Source organism: Silene latifolia, chromosome 9 (assembly GCF_048544455.1).
Source record: "Silene latifolia isolate original U9 population chromosome 9, ASM4854445v1, whole genome shotgun sequence".
NCBI classification, from domain to species: Eukaryota; Viridiplantae; Streptophyta; class Magnoliopsida; order Caryophyllales; family Caryophyllaceae; genus Silene; species Silene latifolia.
Window position 1 is genome coordinate 56,752,020 of NC_133534.1, and position 20,551 is coordinate 56,772,570.

General features: G+C 36.7%; 1 protein-coding gene and 1 long non-coding RNA gene across 15 annotated transcripts; one reads left to right on the plus strand and one right to left on the minus strand.

Moving 5' to 3' along the window:
• The first annotated feature begins 7,799 nt into the window (after positions 1 to 7,799).
• On the plus strand, positions 7,800 to 12,516 carry LOC141599793 (uncharacterized). Of its 14 annotated transcripts, none has more exons than XR_012523950.1 (10): positions 7,800 to 7,999; positions 8,235 to 8,537; positions 9,002 to 9,233; positions 9,425 to 9,571; positions 9,974 to 10,158; positions 10,327 to 10,580; positions 10,699 to 10,766; positions 10,850 to 10,901; positions 11,790 to 11,843; positions 11,947 to 12,516. It is a non-coding gene; the product is annotated as an uncharacterized LOC141599793 (long non-coding RNA). The 14 variants fall into 14 exon arrangements; XR_012523952.1 differs by having other exon boundaries at positions 10,327 to 10,478; XR_012523948.1 differs by having other exon boundaries at positions 10,366 to 10,478.
• Positions 12,517 to 18,735: 6,219 nt separating this feature from the next.
• On the minus strand, positions 18,736 to 19,161 carry LOC141601065 (uncharacterized). Its single transcript, XM_074421326.1, has one exon. It carries the CDS (start codon positions 19,159 to 19,161, stop codon positions 18,736 to 18,738), a length of 426 nt encoding a protein of 141 aa, XP_074277427.1.
• Positions 19,162 to 20,551: the final 1,390 nt, after the last annotated feature.

Here is a 20,551-nt window from a genome sequence, read left to right on the forward strand (position 1 = left end):
TTTGAAAATGTAAAGTAGACAGAGTGATTAGATGTTATGTTTAGTACATCTTAGTTTATGCAAAGAACAATACATTTTAACTTGAAAACTAATTCTTTTATTTCTCAACTTAGTTGCTAAAATTCCGGTTATATTGTTATTGTTTTAGTTCAAATCATCACAAGTAGTAAACAACTACGGTTATATTGTTATTGTTTTATGTTGTTTAATTGGTTTTGCTCGCTTGTGATAATCATTTGAAGCTCCTTAAGCCCGATTTTATGAATATTTTTTCTTTGTACTTTTACTCTGTTATTGGCCATATGTCAATCATACTAGTTAGAAATATTCTTTGTTAAATACTGGTACATTTAATTTGAATACATGTCGTTTAAATACGTTTAAAAACTGGTATATTTTATACTTTTATCTTGTAGTTGAAACGTAATGTTGCCAATATAAAAAAAAAACAAGTTGTTAAATTTGACATCACCATTAGACAATGCAAGATTATTTGTATTAAAACCACAACTTTTAACTTAAAAAAAGTACTTATATAAATTGACCAAACTATTACATATTGTTTGAATGAAAAACATTCATTAGTGATCATTACAAAAAGAAAAAAAACGCGACTAACATAAAACATGCTAAATGAGATAGACATGGCAAAATAGTTTAAATAGACAAACATGCTTGATCGACATCATATCTTCGTCCCACTTCGTGACTTTTTCGGTGCAGCTACATCTTGTCGCTTACTTTTCTTTTGGTTCTCTACGTCAGTCCTCATATTTTGCTTCCCATTAGTGAATTGAACGACTTTTCTTTTGGTTCTCTACGTTAGTAGTCCTCATCATCAGTAACCCACCAAAACCTAAATCTTTTACATCCTCAATTTGAAGACTAGTAAGATCCTTCACTTCCATGTGGAAATAATTTGGATTGCACTTGGTGGTATAGTTATTCTGAACACTGAAAAGAGCAAAAAAATTATCATCTAAAAACTTGTGGTTATCAAGTTTTAGTAGGTACACATTTAGCATGAAAACTGATGGTTTAACTATATAACCATAACTTTTAAAGTTTGATACGACTCATTACAGCTTTACCCAATTAATCTTTGTTACCAAGTTAGAACACCCAATAATAAAAAAGAGTAACGGCTCATTTACTACTTTGAAAACTGGATGTTTTACACACACACACACAGTTATGTACATGATCATACACAAAAAAAAAACACCTAAATAAGTGGGTTTAGTTAATGAAGGAACTTACCCTACATCTGTTGACTTGATGACGGTATAGACAATATTGTTGCTTCATCCTATTGCGAATTACATGGATAAAACCTTTACAACTGATTGTTTCATTGACATCCTTAGTCGAGCATTCTTCAAGTTTTTCGTCTGTGTGCGTGTGTTAATAACTGAAATTGACTTTGCAATATTTTGTACACCTAAGAAATCAAAACAATGATGTTACAAAGATCACTTACCGATGAATCAATACACTACAACAATGAAACATTAGACAGAACCCATTTCCCTAAAATAAGAAAATTACACATCCCTACAATTTCATCCTAAAACCAAGCTGAAGCTAATAAAATAGAAACTGCCACAAGTTTAAAAACGGAAAAAAAGGTAATTTATGGACATATTATTAATAGTGACAGTACCATTAGCATTTAGCACAGGTAATTGTCATTGCTGTTTTGCTAGTCATTACGGCAGTCAATAGTAGAGCAATAACTCGAGAATACGTCCTAGTATAATTGGGAATCAACTGAAATTACTGTAGGTTTTCTTACCTAATCCAAAAAAAAAAAAAAAAAAAACTGAAATTACTGTAGAACATTAAAATTGAAGTATAATTGGGGTAAACTTCACGCATAACAAACAAATCGCACCAAATTAACCTCATACATATTGAAAATAGAAGAAAAAATGTATATAAAATAAACCTTAATTGATGAATTTCTCTTTTGTTGCCATTATTGTGATAGATGAAGAGACAATGAAATTGCAACCATGAAAAAACCACAAAAAATTATATGAAAGTGATGATTACTGGATGAGAAGAAGACGATTTTAATATTTGGGAGATGAGCAGTTGAATGAGTAAGGTAACTGGGTAGTCTGGGTAGTCGTTGCTTTCTTTTAGGGGAGTTGAGCAGTTACCTCAACTTATTACGTCATAATTAAAGAGTTGTTTTTAATTAGAGATTTTTTAAAATTTTACAAAAACTGATTTTATTTGGGCCTCTTAGATACTGGGCTGGTCTTATGCTATAAGACCGCCCTATACAACAATTAGTCTTTTTAGGGGGTGTTTGGTTGGGTATTTGGAATGGATTGGAATGGATTTCATCCATTCAAGTGTTTGGTTGGACACTTTTGGAATGGAGTTTGATACCCAAGGGGTTCTAAATCCATTCCAAACCATTGGAATCCCATACCCAAGTCTCATCCCAGGGTTCTAACTCCATTCCACCCTATCTAAACCCTAAAACTATTGAAAATAGAAGAAAAAAAAATGGTACATGCTCTTCCCAACAATTCTCCATTGATATCCCTTGAAACTCCATTGTCAGATTGTCAGGTATGCAAATTAGCTTTCTTTTTTTCTTGTTTTTTTTGTTTAATTTGATTAACGCATATGGACGTCGGATGATAGCCTTCAATTTTGTTTTTTTTTTGGTTTAATTAATGTTGATATACGTAGCACTGCATTGATAGCTTTCAATTTTTTTTGGTTTGATTAATACGTCGGATGATATCATTATTAAGGGACAAAGATTACTCAGAGTAGCTGTCAGTCGTGTTTGTCATTTGAAATATTTGTTGGATTATAGTGAATAGTGAGTGGTGGGAATGTATGCTTCTTGTCGAAGTGAATCTCAAGCATTTACCACAATCATGCTCTTCTTGTCTGCTTATGGTAGTAGTTAAGGCATTGTTTAAGTTGGTTGAAAATGCTGAGGTCTTTACATTGTCATTCACAGCTTTTGAGGTACAATTTACTCGTTTGTTTGAAATTGGCAGAGGTTAAGGCTTATGTGTTAATATATGTATGATGGGCGTGAAAATTTACTTGGTGTCTTGGTTTAATCAGTTAAGGCTTATGTGTTAATATACGTATTCAAAGCACCCCACTTGCCTCCCACTTGTATTTGTGTGAAACGGAGATGACCCATCACTCACTTGTGACGGATAGTGTCCGTCACAAGTGAGACTAGCTGGTAATTATAATTCATAGTTATATAATCATTATTCGATTTTTTTCATTTCTCTTATAGTTACATAATTCATGGTTTCAGAAATGCCCCCCTCTCAATTGACCTTATTAAGGAGAAGGAAGAAGAAGCAGATTGAGTTGTTATTGACTATTTTGGTTATGATTAATATAGTCATTATTCTATATCTAGTGTTGTGTATGATGGGCGTGACTATTCATAGAATTGAGCATCCTCGATATAGTAAAGATGAAAAAAGGCGTCTTAGACAAAGACACTTGCATACACTAATTAAGTATAGTGATATAATTTGTAAGAGCGAACTTCGTGTGAATCGAAAGACATTTTACGTGCTTTGTGAGATGGTTAGAGATATTGGAGACTTGAAGGAAACTCGAAATATGTCACTAGAAGAAATTGTCGCCATGTTTTTATATACATTGGCACATCATTTTAAAAATAGGACGATAGGAAATCATTTCTTCAGAAGTGGAGAAAGTGTGAGTAGAAACTTCCATCGTTGTCTCCTTGCTATACTAAAATTACATAGCCACTTACTTAAAAAGCCAAAGCCTATAATGGAAGAATGCGAAGTTGGTAGATGGAAATATTTTCAGGTATTATAATTTATTTAATCAATTGCAATATTTTTTTACAAGACTAATAATTATTGCAAATATTAAGCCCACTCACATATACTTGTTGTTTTGTAGAACTGTTTAGGAGCCTTAGATGGCACATACATTATTGTACAAGTTCCAAATGAGGATAGATCAAGATATCGAACAAGGAAGGGTTCAATTGCTATGAATGTGTTAGGTGTATGTAATCCATTTATGGAGTTTATATATGTTCAACCTGGTTGGGAAGGATATGCTCATGATGGTCGTGTCCTTCGAGATGCTATTAGTAAGCCTCATGGTTTAAAGGTTCCTCAAGGTAATAAAGCTAAATAATGATACTAGTAAAAAAAAAAAAGAATAAATATATATTCAATTGTAAAATGAAATGACTTTTTGTTTTTTTAATAAATTGAAGGTTTCTATTACTTGGTTGACGCGGAGTATACAAATTGTGAGGGTTTTTTAGCACCATATAGAGGTCACAGATATCACTTCAAGGAGTGGGGGGATCGACAACCAATGAGTGCAGAAGAGTATTTCAACATGAGACATTCTAAAGCCAGAAATGTTATTGAAAGATGTTTTGGATTATTAAAAGGGAGATGGGGTATCCTTAAGTCTCCTTCTTTCTTTTCAGTACGAACTCAAGGCCGTATAGTTCAGGCTTGTTCCTTATTACATAACTTCATTCGCAAATATATGTCAACTGATCATACAATATATGAGGCCTCAGATGACGATGAAGATGATGAAAGTGACGATGAGGATTCAGATGATGAAGTTGATTATATTACTTTGATTGAGACATCTGATGCGTGGACTAATAATCGGAATACCTTAGCGCAAACTATGTATAATAATTGGAGAGCTAGACGTAACCAAAATGCATAAGTTGTTTACCACTTGATTTTCCTATGCTTTGTAATGTTTCAATAACTCTGCAAATGTTTCTTGAAACCCTATGTTACTATTTTATTTTTGTTATAATGGAATGCAATAATTTTATTTTATTGTTGGATGGATTATTAACATTTGATTGTATATAGCATGGATGTTGGGCAAACATCTCAAGGTGGAAGGGGTAAAAATAAGCGCTCTTGGACTAAACTTGAAGAAGAGCATTTAATTGATGGGCTGTTAGAGTTGAATAGTGATCCGCAATGGAAAGCTGATGGTAGTTTCAAGAATGGGTTTAAGAATAAGTTGGAAGATATGATGAACAAAAAATTCCCAGGATGTGGTTTAAAAGCAAATCCTCATATTGAGTCAAAGATAAAGTGGTTTAAGGATAAATATAATGCACTAACGGAGATGTTTCGCACTTCCGGCTTTTCCGGGATGATGAGAAGCATATGATAAAGTGTGAAAGACAATCTTATGATGATTTTTGTAGGGTAATACATTTTCTCTCTTTTCATTTCTCTTTCTTAATTGGTGATTTTTTTTAACTCAACTTGATCGAGAATGTGTTGTATTATTGTTGCAGCAAAATAAAAATGCCCATGGATTGTGGAACGTTTCATTTCCACACTTTGATAAGTTGGCAATTATTTATGGCCCCGATCAAGCCACCTGGAACTTATTCTCGAGACTTTTGCCAAGCAAAGAGAGAACCAACAAAATGAGCCCATTGACTTAAGTAAGGATGAAAGTGACGAAGATGATCTTATTGATGATAATGAGTCACTTTATCGGCCTACTCAATCTAGTCCAAGTGAACCGACTTCTAAGAAAGCAAAGACGTTGAAAATTCAGACGGAGAATACGAAACAAAAAACAAAGAAGAGAAAGATGCCGGATGTTGTGGATTTGACTACTTCTTTCAAAGATATGTCTTCAAACTTATCTGATTTCATGAGTGGAATGAATATTCATATGTCTACTATTGCTAATGCTTTATCAACCACCCAACAACATGAACACGCTATTATGGTTCGTGAGCAAGAATTGGAAAATCAGAAGAAAAATTTGGTAAATGAGCTACTTGGCATGCAAAGGTTGACTAGGTATGAAGCATTATTAGCTTCACAAAAATTGGCGTCTAGTCCAAGTGATCTCTCTCTCTTTTATCAGAGTCCAGATGATGCATGGAAGAAGGAGTTTATTTTTAACCTCATTCACCCACACTTGCCTCGTAATGACAATAATTGATGCGTGTGATGTTTAGACTATCATATTTTTCATAGAACATTTTATGTGGATTTTTATTGGTGTTAGAATATTTTTGCTATTGTCGTATTATATGAACATGTTCAATGGATTTTTATGGAGTAATTTGGATTTTTGCTTTTGTTGTAGTTAATTTTAATTTTAAATAATATTAATTGTAGTTATCTATAATGAAGAAAAGAATATGATTCGAAATCCATTCCAAATGTGAACCAAACAACATGTATGACATTTAGAATTAGAATCCATTACAAGCTCAAACCAAACAAGCATTAAAAAGTATGGGGTTCTAACTCCATACCTCCTTGGTATTAGAATCCATTCCATTCCATTTCATTCCAATTGTTTGAACCAAACGGGCCCTTAGTTTTTTTGGCTGTTTTTTGCGGATGAACAGTCCAACTCCCCATTATGAACAGTTGAACTCTAAGACCCCCTCTACCGTTGATTTCCCCTTCCCCTTTACATCTCAGCCCTTCATTTCTCTCCCACACAACTTCCTCATTCCCTATCTTATCTATATAAATTCAGAAGACAATACTCATTGTACAGCGCGCCACGTCATTAATGCATTTTTTTCGAAAATCCAGGTTATGGTGGGACCCATGAGTGTGCAACGTATTTAATTATTCAGATATCCGTCATTAACGTATTTAATTATTCAACTCCGTATAAAAATTCACAATAGAATTTATTCCATTTAAATGTTCAATACACTAATTTTTTCCATCAAGGGTATCAAAAAAATAAAAAATTACAACTTATAAAAATTTAACAACTTTTTTTGACGGTATAAAAAAAACACAATCATTCCATCCATTAATTCAGTGTTCATTAAATACCCTTTACTGTCAATAAAAATAATGGAAGATATGGTCCAAAAATTGAAATGCAACATTATTACCGCGATTACAAAGTTTTGTTAAATTTTATACTTTTATTGTTTAAATCATTAATCCATAAAAATAGACAAATTCAAAAAACCACATTTATATTACTAAGAATAAATTACAACGTTTTAGATAGAAAAAATAATAATGTTTGGAATAAGGCACATTAATTAAAATCTGAAATTGTAAAAAAAGGACAAATTTCTACAAAAACAATTACTGAATTCGAAAAATGGCAAAATAAATAAATAAAGACTCACTTCTTTGTGAAAGGATGTTGGAGAATGATTTTAAGTCCATGCAAAAAAATACACACAATATAGGAGACGAAGAAGCCAATTAGCTATGAAGATATTAGAGAGATATGATTGGGATAGTGACGCTGCAAATAGTAATATTAAAATGTGAGAGAGCAAGAAAGGCATCATTGAGAGGAAGAAGAGTTGTTTTTTTAGGGTTGCTGTAAATAGAGTAAGAAGTGTAACAAAATGATTTTGTGGAGATTTTGGAGTGAATATAGAGCCTTTAGGAATGTCTTAGGTTATTTTGGACGTTTTTATGTTGGCCAAGCAAAATAACGAAATTGGATTGCGCATTTTGGGACTATCGGAGTATCGTTTTTATGTGGACCAAGTAAATATTTTCGGTATGCTTTAGCTAACCGGACTCGGCTAATATAATTAAAATGGACTACTTTAATCAAATCTCATCAAAATTAATTACATAAATTTTACGCAAAGTATTTGACGGGTCAACCTTTTCACTTTGACATTCGACGTGACACTTATACAAATTTTACGTGCTTACAAACATGTACTTTGTTCAATATGGTTATAACAATTTAAAATAGCAAATCCGTGCAATTTTGCACGGGTTAAAACTAGTTCATTTTAATCCAGACCCATTTCTCATCTCAATCATACTTCTCTCACTCATCAATATCTCGTCGAGCCTCATCGTTTTGATGAACATCAATTATTGATGCTCATAAACTACTGCTTCATCATCTACTGCTTCACCATCTCATCTTCACCTTTGCTTCTCAAACTACCAACAACAAGACTCCTTCCCCTTTGATTGATTTGAGGTTAGTAATGGTAAGTCTTTATTTCTCATCTTTTATACAACTTATACAGGCTTGATTCAGGCTTAGTTTGAGCAATTCATCAATATAAAATTATTGGGTATTTATAAAGATTGCACTTTTAATTATTTATATGTATTTTGACTTGATTTCGGTTTTTGTTACTGTAATTATAATTTTCAGTTCGGTACAGTAATTGTTGCCTTTTGGTCTATAACTTCGAGCTTGTCTCTTTAAATTGATCATAGGTGTTTCTGCGGAAGTGTTCTCTGCGGATTCCTTGAAGTGGAAAGCAGCAGTTCAAGAATACTGGTCGCTGCTGTCACCCCAGATATTCTCTGATCATCCAAAGAGACCTGGTGATGAGGATCCTTCCGTGCCTTTCAACATGTTAAGGAATGTACTAGATATGAATGCTCAGTTCGGTCGGTTCAATAATGCACTACTAGAAGTTGGGGAAAATGTGTGGGTCTGAACGTGGTTCCTGCAACTGCGCCTAACTCACTTCATTTTATTCAGGGCAGAGGATTCATTGGCACATCACATGATTGGTAAGTCTTTTGTTTTTTATTTCACTTTGATTTCGTTATTGTTTGATGGTATGTCACCTTTTCTATTTTGATTTCAGTACCGGTTTTTGAGAATGATATAATGGTTGATCATTTTATATCGGTGAGATGTGTAATCTGGGTTTTGGAATTGTGGTTAGTTCTAGACTTCTAATAGTTTTAGTATGGGTTTTTGTGGTACAATTTCAGTTGAGTATGTTGTCAATTTTGCTTGAATATGACCCCTCAATGGTGGCTCATGGCTGGGCAATAACCCTAGACACCTTTTCTCTTAAATATACTAGGAACTGTGAACATTGTTACTGAATTTAAAATAATAGTACTACTATGAACATTGCTAAGGGTACGTGTTTGGCTGTTACAATAGCCATACTAATCGAACTATATTCTGTCAGAGTGTCAGTTTTTTTAAATCCGCCTCTTAAGCAAGTGTAGTTGTTTTTCAGGTACTTGGACATGAGTGGTGAGGATAAAATTGTAAGATTCCCGAGGATTATGGTGATTATGCTAATGACGGGGATGATAGTGATGATGCTCAATTGATAGCCTCAACCTGTTATGATTCCCAGGGGAATGTAATTTCCCAGATAGCCTCAACCTGTTATGATTTCCAGAGGAATGTCATTTCCCAAAGTGGGTCGAGTTTCGACATATATGCCTCACCATTCACTTACTCAAGTACTGTAAACATGCTTACTGTTGTTGGGTGTGATGATTATGCATATATTTATATGTCTGGAGGGATACAATCAGAAAAGAAACATGAAATAGAGCAATCACTTGGTCGTTGCAAACTTGCAATATCGTTACTGATGCTCTTTCTTATATTCATAGTTTCATACTGACTTCTTAAAGGCAATTGTTCACAGGGATGTCAAGGCACCTGGCATACTACTCGACGTGTCAGTTTGGGCCAAGTTGTCGAAACTGGGCTACTCGGTAACCATTAGTTTAGGGAAGAAAGATCGAAGATGGCTAATTCAGAGTACTCCGGATTATGCTGCGAAACGAAAGAGGTAACTGATAAATGTAATGTTTATAGCTTTGGAGTTTTGATATTGGTATTGTTAATTGTGAGGGATCCGCCTAATGGCCAAATGTGGATTAGACACGGACATATGGTTAATATGTTTGTTTCTGAGGTTGAAAAAAATGGCATTGAGGTGATAAGCATTAATGTGGTGGACTGTTCATTTGAGGGAGTGCTAAATTATTCCATGTGTAATTGTCATTTTTTCGTCTTCAATTGTAATTATTGAGCTAAATTGTTTGAAATTATGATATGGGTTTATTGCTAGAATTGGAATATATAATAAGGTTGATTTTGAAATGTTGAACTTTAGGTATGTATGTTGTCGTAATTCCGGTTTAGTTATCGTTTATCGTCTATAATTGTCGTTTTTTTAGCTGAATTTTAGGAAACTATGAGTTGGGTTGATGTTAGAACTGGGAGAAGAGGGAAGAGGGAGGAATAGAGGCGATAAAGAAAGCATTGGAGAAGTTAGGGAAGCGCCACAAAGAGCACAATGCAGCTTATAGAGAGTGCAAGGAGAGAAGGCTCACTGGTCATCACGAGACTGCATTTATCAACACCTTCTATTGGGTACACACCTTCGGAGGCTCCAAATTCTTGCAACTAAAAATATTAATCGTAGTCAAACTCAAATTGTTGGATTTATGGATGTCAATTTTTTTTTGAGATGATTACGCCAATTGGTATCAGCAGAATTCATTCATCCTCTTCACTTAGGTTTTACTTATTCTTTATCAGGTACATGCTCATTTGTGACTTGGTCGATGACATATGCAGGCATTTCCAAATGAATTGGACACTTGTTGAGCCTAAAACCCCAATCAAAAGCGGGGCAAAGTTTTGTGTTTGTGTCAAGGAGTTCCTATCATGGTTGATGATGCCCCTTCAAGGTGAAATCTTTCTTCAGCTTTGGGAGTGGTACTCTAATTAGATATGGAGTTGATGTTGATATCAAATTTAATAATACTAATTATGAGGATGATATGAAATAGGTAGAATGCTTTTAACTTCATTCATTGCGTTTGGCTAATTTGATGAACTATAATTGTCCAGGTATCTTTTCTTACATAATATACACCCTAAAATCATTTTCTATAAACTTAATTGTAGGTGATGAACCTCAGGAAGGGCGAGTTTGATCAGGGCTCATTATGTTACTTGCCAACTCAAATAACCTGGTAAACAACACTTAGTTTTATAGTTTATGTAGAGTCAGAGCTGTCCAATCGATTTTAACTCGTGTTGTTTGGTTAATAATTAGTCCGAGAATATATTCACCGGGGCTGTTAGGGAAGTGAAAGGAGGAAACATGGGTAAGTATCCTCTCCAGCCCTTCAATTATTTCAATTAGTGATCTGTTTCGTCATTGCAAATTGACCCTTAATTATCACAAGTCATTGCATTCTTGTAAGTCAGTACTATCAGGCAACTCTGCATAGTTTCTGAAGCTTAATGCCAATGGCAATGATATTCACAAGCATCATATGTATTGAGCTTTTGCCTCATTTTTGTGGGTTGTTTTTTCCCCAATGAATTGAGTCATTAGTGTTTGTTTGAGGTTCCTTTTTGCCTAATGTTTTTCTATCTTTGCGTGTTATCGGGGGTGAATAGCCTCGCACCTGCAATATCAATTAGGGTATCATATATGCAGTATCAAATAGAGTGTTGGTCTGTCATCGATTGTGGAGGATTATTTGGCCTGCCATCTGGGTTTTGGGACTGGCGTAGTTTTCCCGGGTCCACATCTCTTAGATCTCACCAGTTTGGGTATTTTATTGAACCTGGCTTACCTAAGAGACGCTGTAGTTGAGCGATGCAGGTCACTTGTGGCTGCTATTTAGGCGTAGGATTTTTGGAGTGTTTTGAGATCATACGACTCGCCTGTATTACACTTAATTTGGTGACAGACTCTAGCGTTGCCAGTTTAGTGAGGACTTTGTTTAGTTGGCGGTACATGTAAGGTTGCTGGGTCGTGGATTGAGTGGCTATGAATTATGTGACGATTATGGATTGGTTCTGGAAATCTGTAGGTGTTGCGTTTAAGTATCTCTTGATTATAATAGTTTATAGTCCTAGCATTTATGGTAGGTGCTGAATTTGTATTTAAAGTACTGTGTGGAAAAGAGGTGTGCCTAGCATTTTTTTTTTACTTCTGGGTGATGTTTAATTTGTTTTTTTTCTTTGTCTGATTGTGAGCTCAGTGTTGCTAGGTGATTCCTATGAGGTGGTGGTGGGTCGACACTCAACAGTTTATTGTAAGTTCTCTTGCTTAGTTAGGTTATTACTTTAATTGGGTCATTTTGATTTTGTTGTGTGTGGTTGATGTACAGGCGGCTTCTAACTATTCATCTATTGTAGTGGGTGTTCAGTGTGTAGGCAGTGTCTGCTTGGTTCCACCTCAAATATGGCCCAAGTTCATCATAGGCACAGATGATTGACTTCTTGCAAAAACCAGTCTTCCAATTCTAGAGCCATCAACGTATTGAAATCACACTAATGTCTTCCATAAGAAAGGATGGCCACTTATTGTTTTATTACTATCTAAGCCCTGGTGCATGTCCTGCCCGCATCCATCCACAGACAAGATCTGGTGCCTGCCCAAGTTCTTGACTCGTGGAACGAGCTGTTTTATGCTGTTATGTTTTGACGCAATGTTACTCCGTCACGGAATGCAAATTTATCTCAAACTCAGGCGGTGTGAAATATACCCTATACATTTTAGTATGTTACATCTAACCAGATGTATAGAACATTAGTGATTTTTGCAGGAGAATACAATTCAGAAAGTGGTGAAAAATATTGTGGTACATGTTTATAAAGGAGGTATGTATCTATATGTAGCTTATGCTCAGCCTAATGTAGTGTGAAATACACACACACAAATATTGGTTAATCAAAGTTTTTATATATGTTGACCATCTTAGATTCTTTTTGTGTTTAGATTTTGTTAATTAGAAGTTTTACCTTGTTTACACTCATTTCAAATGGATTTTATATGTTTGATTAAAATATATCTTAAAGTGTATTTAAAAAATGTTTGAAATTAATTTGAGGGGTATTCCCCATACACAAATTCTTATTTCAGACTGACACTTTTCGTCTTATTTTTCAGACGGGCATAAGTGATTATTTTATAGTTAAATGTAACTACAATGGTATAGGCAGGGTTACAGCTTATGGTAACTGGTTTTTCAATATTAGTCACATTTAACTGTAAAATGGTTATAAAATCCCGTTGTAACAACAAATTTTGTATTGTAATAAAACTGTAACACAAAACAGATAGACAAATGAGTTTATATAATATCAGAAAGTTATGTATACAACCTCTATTTTATCAACTGATTCTACAACAATATTTAAAGATACGAGTCTACGATCTACGAGGCTCGCTTGCTTGACTCTAGCTCCTTGAGAGGGTCGCGTTGACTTCAATCTCTCTTCGACGCTTGAGTTTAGTTGAGTTTGATTTGAGCTTTTTGAGAGGGTCGCGTTGACTTGAATCTCCCTTCGATGCTTCAATTTGATTGATGAGATTTGTAGAGAGAAGTTGAGAGCTTTTGATGTCTCTTTTCCCTTCACTTTGACAAATGATTTTCTCTCGTAAAGTGATTTTTTCTTCCTCTTGAAATGGTGGAGAAGTCTCTTATTTATAGAGATTTCTCCCTTGATAAATGGACTTGAAGTTTGGGCTTTGTTTGTGAGCTTGACTTCTCTTTTGGGCCCAATTGACCATTTGCTTTGCTTTAGAGCCCAAATGACCTAATTTGCAATATGGATCGATCCGGATTCTATTAAACGGGACAAATATAATTAAATTAAGCTAAAATTTGATATTAACTTAAAATAATTTATTTCTTTTATTTTCGGCACTTTAATAAAATTTCCGTGCCTACAAATTGCCCCCTCGAGACCTTGTCACGTGCACCGTTTGGGTGTTTTTGACGTGGTGAGGTCTCGACTACTTTTTTTGTTTGACTTGGAAGTCCACGAGTACTTAACTTATAGTTGGAGCACCCGTGTGAATTTTGTTTGACTTGGAAGTCAGCGAGCACTCTACTTATCGTAGGAGTACCCGTGTGAATTTTTAAATGACTTGGAAGTCGATGAGTACCTAACTTGTCGTAAGAGTACCATGTAATTTTTGTCTTGCCCCCTTTTTCATCTTGACTTGAAAGTCGATAAGCATTTCAAAAGAGTGCCTTGTGAAATTTGGTACATCTCGTGTCATTTTGTTTTGACATTGTAGACGATTTCTTTTCACGTTGACTGAATTTTATTCACCTTGGTAATTTTTGTAACCTTGGTAGTAACTTAGATATACACCAGACAAATAGCCTTTCTTTCATGTACATTGATACTGTTGTCTGCTAATGTTACGGCCAACAAGAGACTGACGATGTGCTCCCTTAACTCACACTCTTGTGTAATATGAGCCAATTAATTTTGGGAGAGAGAAATTACTTTCATTTCCATTAATGCTTGTGAGTAATTCTCCACTGCCAATATTAAACAATGAGATTTAAGGCACCAAAAATGTAGCCAATAAAGTACCATAGTCGCCTATGAAACTTGCTATTGTGTTGCTTGAATTTTAAATTTGGTCAAAGCTAATTACTCCATAGCTTTTGTGTCTTGAATGAGCAAATCAATATTAATCCTAGCCATTTAACGAGCATTACAGCCACATTGACCTTTTTTGTATGTAACGGCCAGATTCAGGAGTAACAGCCAAACGCTCTTCCCATACCAATCTTATTTATATAAGACGAGACCAATATCTCTCATACTGGCTTGATTACAAGATTATTTCCCAACTCACATAGTCAGTCATATGTTGCTTGTTCATCATAAACTCTCTGGAAAAGACGAGGGCCCATTTAAAATTCGATGCCTGACCAGCTGATGTCCATTGCATCTTGAGCCACAAATTTGAAGGGTGGTATGCATGTGCTTAATCTGACATTTGATTACTCTTGAACATGTACGAAGTAATTTCCTTGTGCTTTTCTGTACACACTACTTCATTTTGCTTCTTCACTTAATGCATTGCATATTCAATAAACTACATTGAATCGTATCTTATAACTTCACAATCTAGTCGAAAGTTTTCAAATTTCCACTTAGCCTGTTATTGATTTGCATTTCGCACCCATAAAAAGGGAGATGATTTCATTTCCAAAGTAGTGACCAAACGACTTGATTTTTTTAGCATTATTTCGTCACAAAATTTTACTCGAACCCGCCTCTAACATTTCGCTTCAAGAAATGAGACTGATTTTGGAGTTATTGTTGTTGAATAGGTGCCGACCTGAACAAGCAGACATTCGTTACATTTTCGACCAATAACAAACCCGTTTCTGACCAGAATTCGAGCCATTATTTCGACCGGCAAAACTTCGAAATATTTTCACTCCAAGTTTCCCTTGTTAATATAGGACTAATTGGATTTGTTGTTGTTAACTAGGCGGTGACCCAGACAACAATCCAAAATCATGAATGACGAAAGACCTACGACAAGGAGCACTTCAGTGAGAATTGATATTCTGCAGCAAACTGAGAGCAGCGTGAGGGAGTGATCGAGAATCACCGGTGAGCAAGGTGGCTGTCACTAATGCGGGTTGTGTGGAGTTAAACTTTCCCTATGAGGAACCGCAAAGAAGTGTATCACTAATATCTTGATTGTGAATAACTTTAAACTTTTTTTTTTTGTTGTAGGGAGAAAATGGAAAACACAGTATAGTAAGAAAAGTAACGATTTTTTTTTTTTTGGTGTGCTTTTTTCTATTACAAAATTGTTTTCTTCTCCTATCTTGATCATTATTATCTGCTCACTTAATGCCTTAAGCTTTGACTTAACATTGACAGATGATCTCTTACGTCATTATTTTCCAATATCGGTAAGCTCTTTTTTATACGCATAACTATTTACACACTGCATCGCTAATATAGGAAAGAAACGTGTATTCAAATGTTGTGTTTGTGTGTGTCATGCACGCAGGTGTTACACATACCAATTTGGATCAGCCGTGATATTGCAAGCGAGTCACTTCGTTTTTCTTTTGAGCAATGCTCTTGCGTGACAACTGTTGGAAATTCGAGGCATTTCAAGTTAGTCATCTCTAGGCCTGTCGTCTGTATGAGAATTTCAAGCCACTCAGAACTCAATTATCAACTGATGGAGATCGTGAGGAATTCCGAATCAGGGCATTTCAACAATTATTTGAGGCAACATGAAATGTACTTGAGCCGTTGGGCACTAGAAACCTTAAGGAAGTCCGTGTCCGATTGCTTCGATATGAGGCGACCGTGGGAGAATTTGAAACTTTCTAGATGGCTCATTTCGATTAATCATTTCTCATCAAGCTAAGCAACACACTTGTCTCATCGGGCGCAAGAGAATTTCAAGCTACTCCAAGTTGGGCCATTTAAGTTCTCTTCCAAGTTATGAAGCAAGCAATATGTTCCGTTGACAACTGGAGCATTTGAGGCATCCCGAGTGGACCATTCCGATACTTGACCATGGATCGCTAGGATACTTCAAGTCATTGCAAGGACCGCGAGAAATTTTGAAACATTTTGGCCGCACAAGTTCGATTCTCTTTTAAGTTATCAAGAAGTAAGGAACATGTCCCGTTGGCCACTGAAGCATTTGAGGCATCCCGATGGATCATTTCAAGACTTGACCGTGGTTGATTGGATACTTCAAGTGACTGCAAAGATTGCGAGAAATTTTAAATTTGGAGCATGAGTTCGATTCTCCTCCAAGTTATCAGCAAGCAATGGACCGTCTTGACAATGGTTAGACAAATTGAAGCATTCCGCGGAGCGAGTTATTTCGATTTCTTATTTAAGCCATCATGCAAAGCATGAACTTGCCCATGGACCGTTGAAGACCGTGAGAGACGACGAGGAATCCAAGGTAGATGCCGAGAATGTAGCTGACTTGTTGACCACGAGAGATGCCGAGGAATTTGAGGTGGAGCACTTCGATACTCTCTTGACCAGTCCAACGCATGGGGATTTCATGATACTCCCATCAATCCGTTATGTAGGGCGAGATTTGTTCGAAGGTCTTTGCAAGGCTCTCTATGTCCATGTGGAAGAAGGAGTGCGATGACCCATATGAAGAAGAACTTGGAGGATTTGGATAGCACAAAGAGGATGAACGATGTTCCTTGAAGCTTGCTTGATCGATAATCAAGGATAACTGAAGGATCGTTGACTACTCATGGTCTACACTTGTTCGAAGAAAGGCAAGGTACTTGGAGATCTAGAAGATACGAGAACATCTTTTTTCCTTGTGGCAAAATCCGTCAATGATCAAGACTGTCCTTATCCTTAAAGACCGACCGATTTGAAGTTTATTAAGCCATGCACAGTTTAAACTCTTGCGGGCCAGGAGCAATTTTTTGAGAGGTTTGAATTTTTGGTGTGACTGCATTTGAACAAAGCATTTGTTCAAACTGCCTACGTACTCGCAAAGTGACCATGGAAGACAAATTGCAAGATCAAGCCAACGTAGTTCAGAAAAGGATTTTTTTTTGTTTGGGGGTGTGGCTGCACCTAAGTAAGACTTACTTAAGTTGCCTATGTACTCGCAAAGTACCCAAGTACTTTACAAGATCAAGCCTACGTAGTTCAAGGAAGGATGATTTTTTTTTTCTTTTTTTTTTTTGGTTTTTTTTTTTTGGTTTTTTGGTTTTGAGTTTTATTTTGGTATACAGTTTAGGCTCATCCATAGGAGCTTATGCAGTTTAGCGTCATGCTTAGGAGTATTGCAGTTTAGCCTCTTGCTTAGGAGTATTGCAGTTTAGCCTCTTGCTTAGGAGTAGTAGCGCTTCAAGAATTTTCCGTTGATCGGTCCCACATGAATACCGTCTTCATAAACAATCTTATAAGCACCATTGGTGTATGCCTCTTGCACGACATATGGCCCATCCCACTTGGAAGTGAACTTGCCTTTAGGTTTGTGAGAAGTAATGATCGGCCTTCTTACCGCGAGCACCAAGTCTCCTGCCTGAAAAGATCGAGGGCGCACCTTTTTGTTGAATGCGCGTGACAACCGTGCTTGATAACACTGTAACTTTTGTTGTGCTTGCAACCTTTTCTCATCTAAAGCTTCCAACTCTTCCAAGCGCAGCTTGTCATTGTCATCACTTGTAAGCTCTTCCTGAATGGCAACTCTTAAAGATTGAATTTGAAGTTCTAATGGCAACACGGCTTCAACTCCATACACCAACGCTTACGGGGTTGCTTGAGTGGGTGTCTTGTATGTAGTACGATAGGCCCACAATGCCTCACCGATTCTCTCATGCCAATCACGCTTTGACTTTGCCACCACTTTCCTCAACAAATTGCATAGTGTCTTATTAAAAGCTTCAGCTAAGCCATTTGCCGGAGCATTGTACATGGAAGACTTGTATTGTTTAAATTTGAACTTTTCAGCGAGACTTCTCATCAACTTGTTAAAGAACGGCTTGCCATTATCAGTTATGATGCGTTGTGGTACACCATACCGAAAGATGATTTGAGTACGAATAAAATCAACAACAGTTTCCTTTTTTACTTCACGTACACTGACAACTTTTGCCCACTTTGAGAAATAATCTGTTGCAGCGAGGATGTATTCATGCCCATTTGATGCTTTTGGAGTGATAGGTCCTACAACATCTAGTCCCCACATTTCAAAGGGCCATGACGAAATGGTAGGATGCAAGGGTTCTGGAGGTTGATGTATGAAATTTGCATTGAACTGACAAGCATCACACTTCTTTGCAAAATCCATGCAATCTTGCACCATGGTTGGCCAATAGTACCCCATTCTTTTCACACGATCATGAAGCTTTGGACCGGATTGATGAGCGCCACAAACACCCGAATGAGCTTCGTACATGGCTTCAGAAGCTTCAGTTTCGGCAAGAGATATTAGCCATTGCCCAAGGAATGATCATCTGTAAAGTGTTCCCTTATAATATATGGACCTTGGAGCACGACGACGAATCTCTACTTTATGTCTAGGGTCATCAGGAAGCTTTTGATGTTCCAAGAAATCGATGATAGGTTGCCGCCAATCATCATTATCGACTTGGTAGACACTAATCATGTTAGATGACTCTGCAATTTCTCCTCCTTCTAGCGGCGGTACTACCCAACGGTTGCAAACTGGAATTGTCGTGACTTCCTCCCCTTTGAGTGCCAAAGTGGTGCAAGATTAGCAAGCGCGTCAGCCAACTTATTGGCACTCTTTGGCACATGTCCAATATGAACACAATCCAACTTGTTAAGTAACTGGATTGCATATTGATGGTAGGGAATGAGATCATCTTTCTTCACTTCGAATTCATCAAGGGCTTGGTTGACCACCAACAAGGAATCTCCAAAAATGTCTAAATCCTTGACCCCTATTTCAATCGCCATCTGAAGGCCTAAGATTAAAGCTTGATACTCGGCCACATTGTTTGAGCATAATTCAGTGAGCACAAAGGAGTAAGGCAACACATGACCTTCGGGAGACAAGAATACAACACCAGCTCCGGCTCCATCACGTCTTGCTGCACCATCAAAATACATTTGCCATGGCGGAAGTACATCCACATAGAATATCTCTTCACCAGGAAGATCATCCTGAAGTTCCCATTTCGCGGGCGAAGTCAGCTAAAGCTTGCCCTTTGACTGCCTTTTGAGGCAGATGGACCAAGTCATACTGTTTGAGTAGAACTGCCCACTTTGCTAGACGGCCGGACAAGACTGGCCTTGAGAGTATATACTTGATAGGATTATCCTTTGAAATTACATGGACAGTATGTGCCTGCATGTAGTGCCTTAGTTTTTGAATTGCGAAAACCAAAGCCAAGCATATTTTCTCGATTTGAGAGTAATTCAGTTCAACTCCCACCAAAGTTCGACTTAGGTAATAGAGATCCCTCTCCTTCTTATCTTCATTCTCTTGAGCGCATAATGCCCCCAGTGAACGTTCTTGTGCTGCGATGATGAGGATAAGAGGCCTTCCTGGAACTGGTGCCCCCAACACAGGCGCAGATGACAAGTACTTTTTGATACTTTCAAAGGCATTATGACATTTATCATCCCATTGAACTATAGCATCCTTCTTCATAAGATGACTGAATGGCTGACAGCGTCCCGCGAGGTTAGAGATGAACCTGCGAATGTAAGCTAAATGACCTTGTAGACCACCAAGCTCCTTCAAATTTTTAGGCTCTGGCATTTCTTGAATGGCCTGGATCTTTGATTGATCAACTTCAATTCCTCTGTGTCGTACCACAAATCCTAAGAATTTTCCCAAAGTAACTCCAAAGGCACATTTGAGCGGATTCATCTTGAGTTGACATTTTCGGAGTCTTTCAAAGACGGTACGAAGGTCGTTGATATGGTCTCCTCTTTTCTTAGACTTAACCACAACATCATCAACATAGCACTCAATTGTTTTGTGCAACATGTCATCAAATATTCTTTGCATAGCACGTTGGTATGTCGCTCCTACATTCTTGAGACCAAATGGCATAATTTTGTAGCAAAAGATCCCCTTCGGAGTACGAAATGCAGTAGCCTCTTGATCCTCAGGTGCCATAAGAATTTGATTATATCCTGCCGTGCGATCCATGAAGGAAAGAGCTTCATGTCCAGTTGTTGCATCAATCATGAGCTCCGTCACTGGCAAAGGGAAATCGTCTTTTGGGCAAGCATTATTGAGATCCCGAAAATCTACACACACGCGTAACTGGCCATTTTTCTTTCTTACTGGCACGATGTTAGCAATCTATATTGGGTATGTTACCTCTCGAATGAAACCAGCTTGAATGAGTTTGTTTACTTCTTTCTCAATCTCAGGAATCAAGTCTGACCTGAAACGTCGTTGAGGTTGCTTCTTAGGACTTACACCTTTCTTAATTGCCAAACGATGCATTGCGACTTTAGGACTTAATCCTGGCATTTCCTTGTA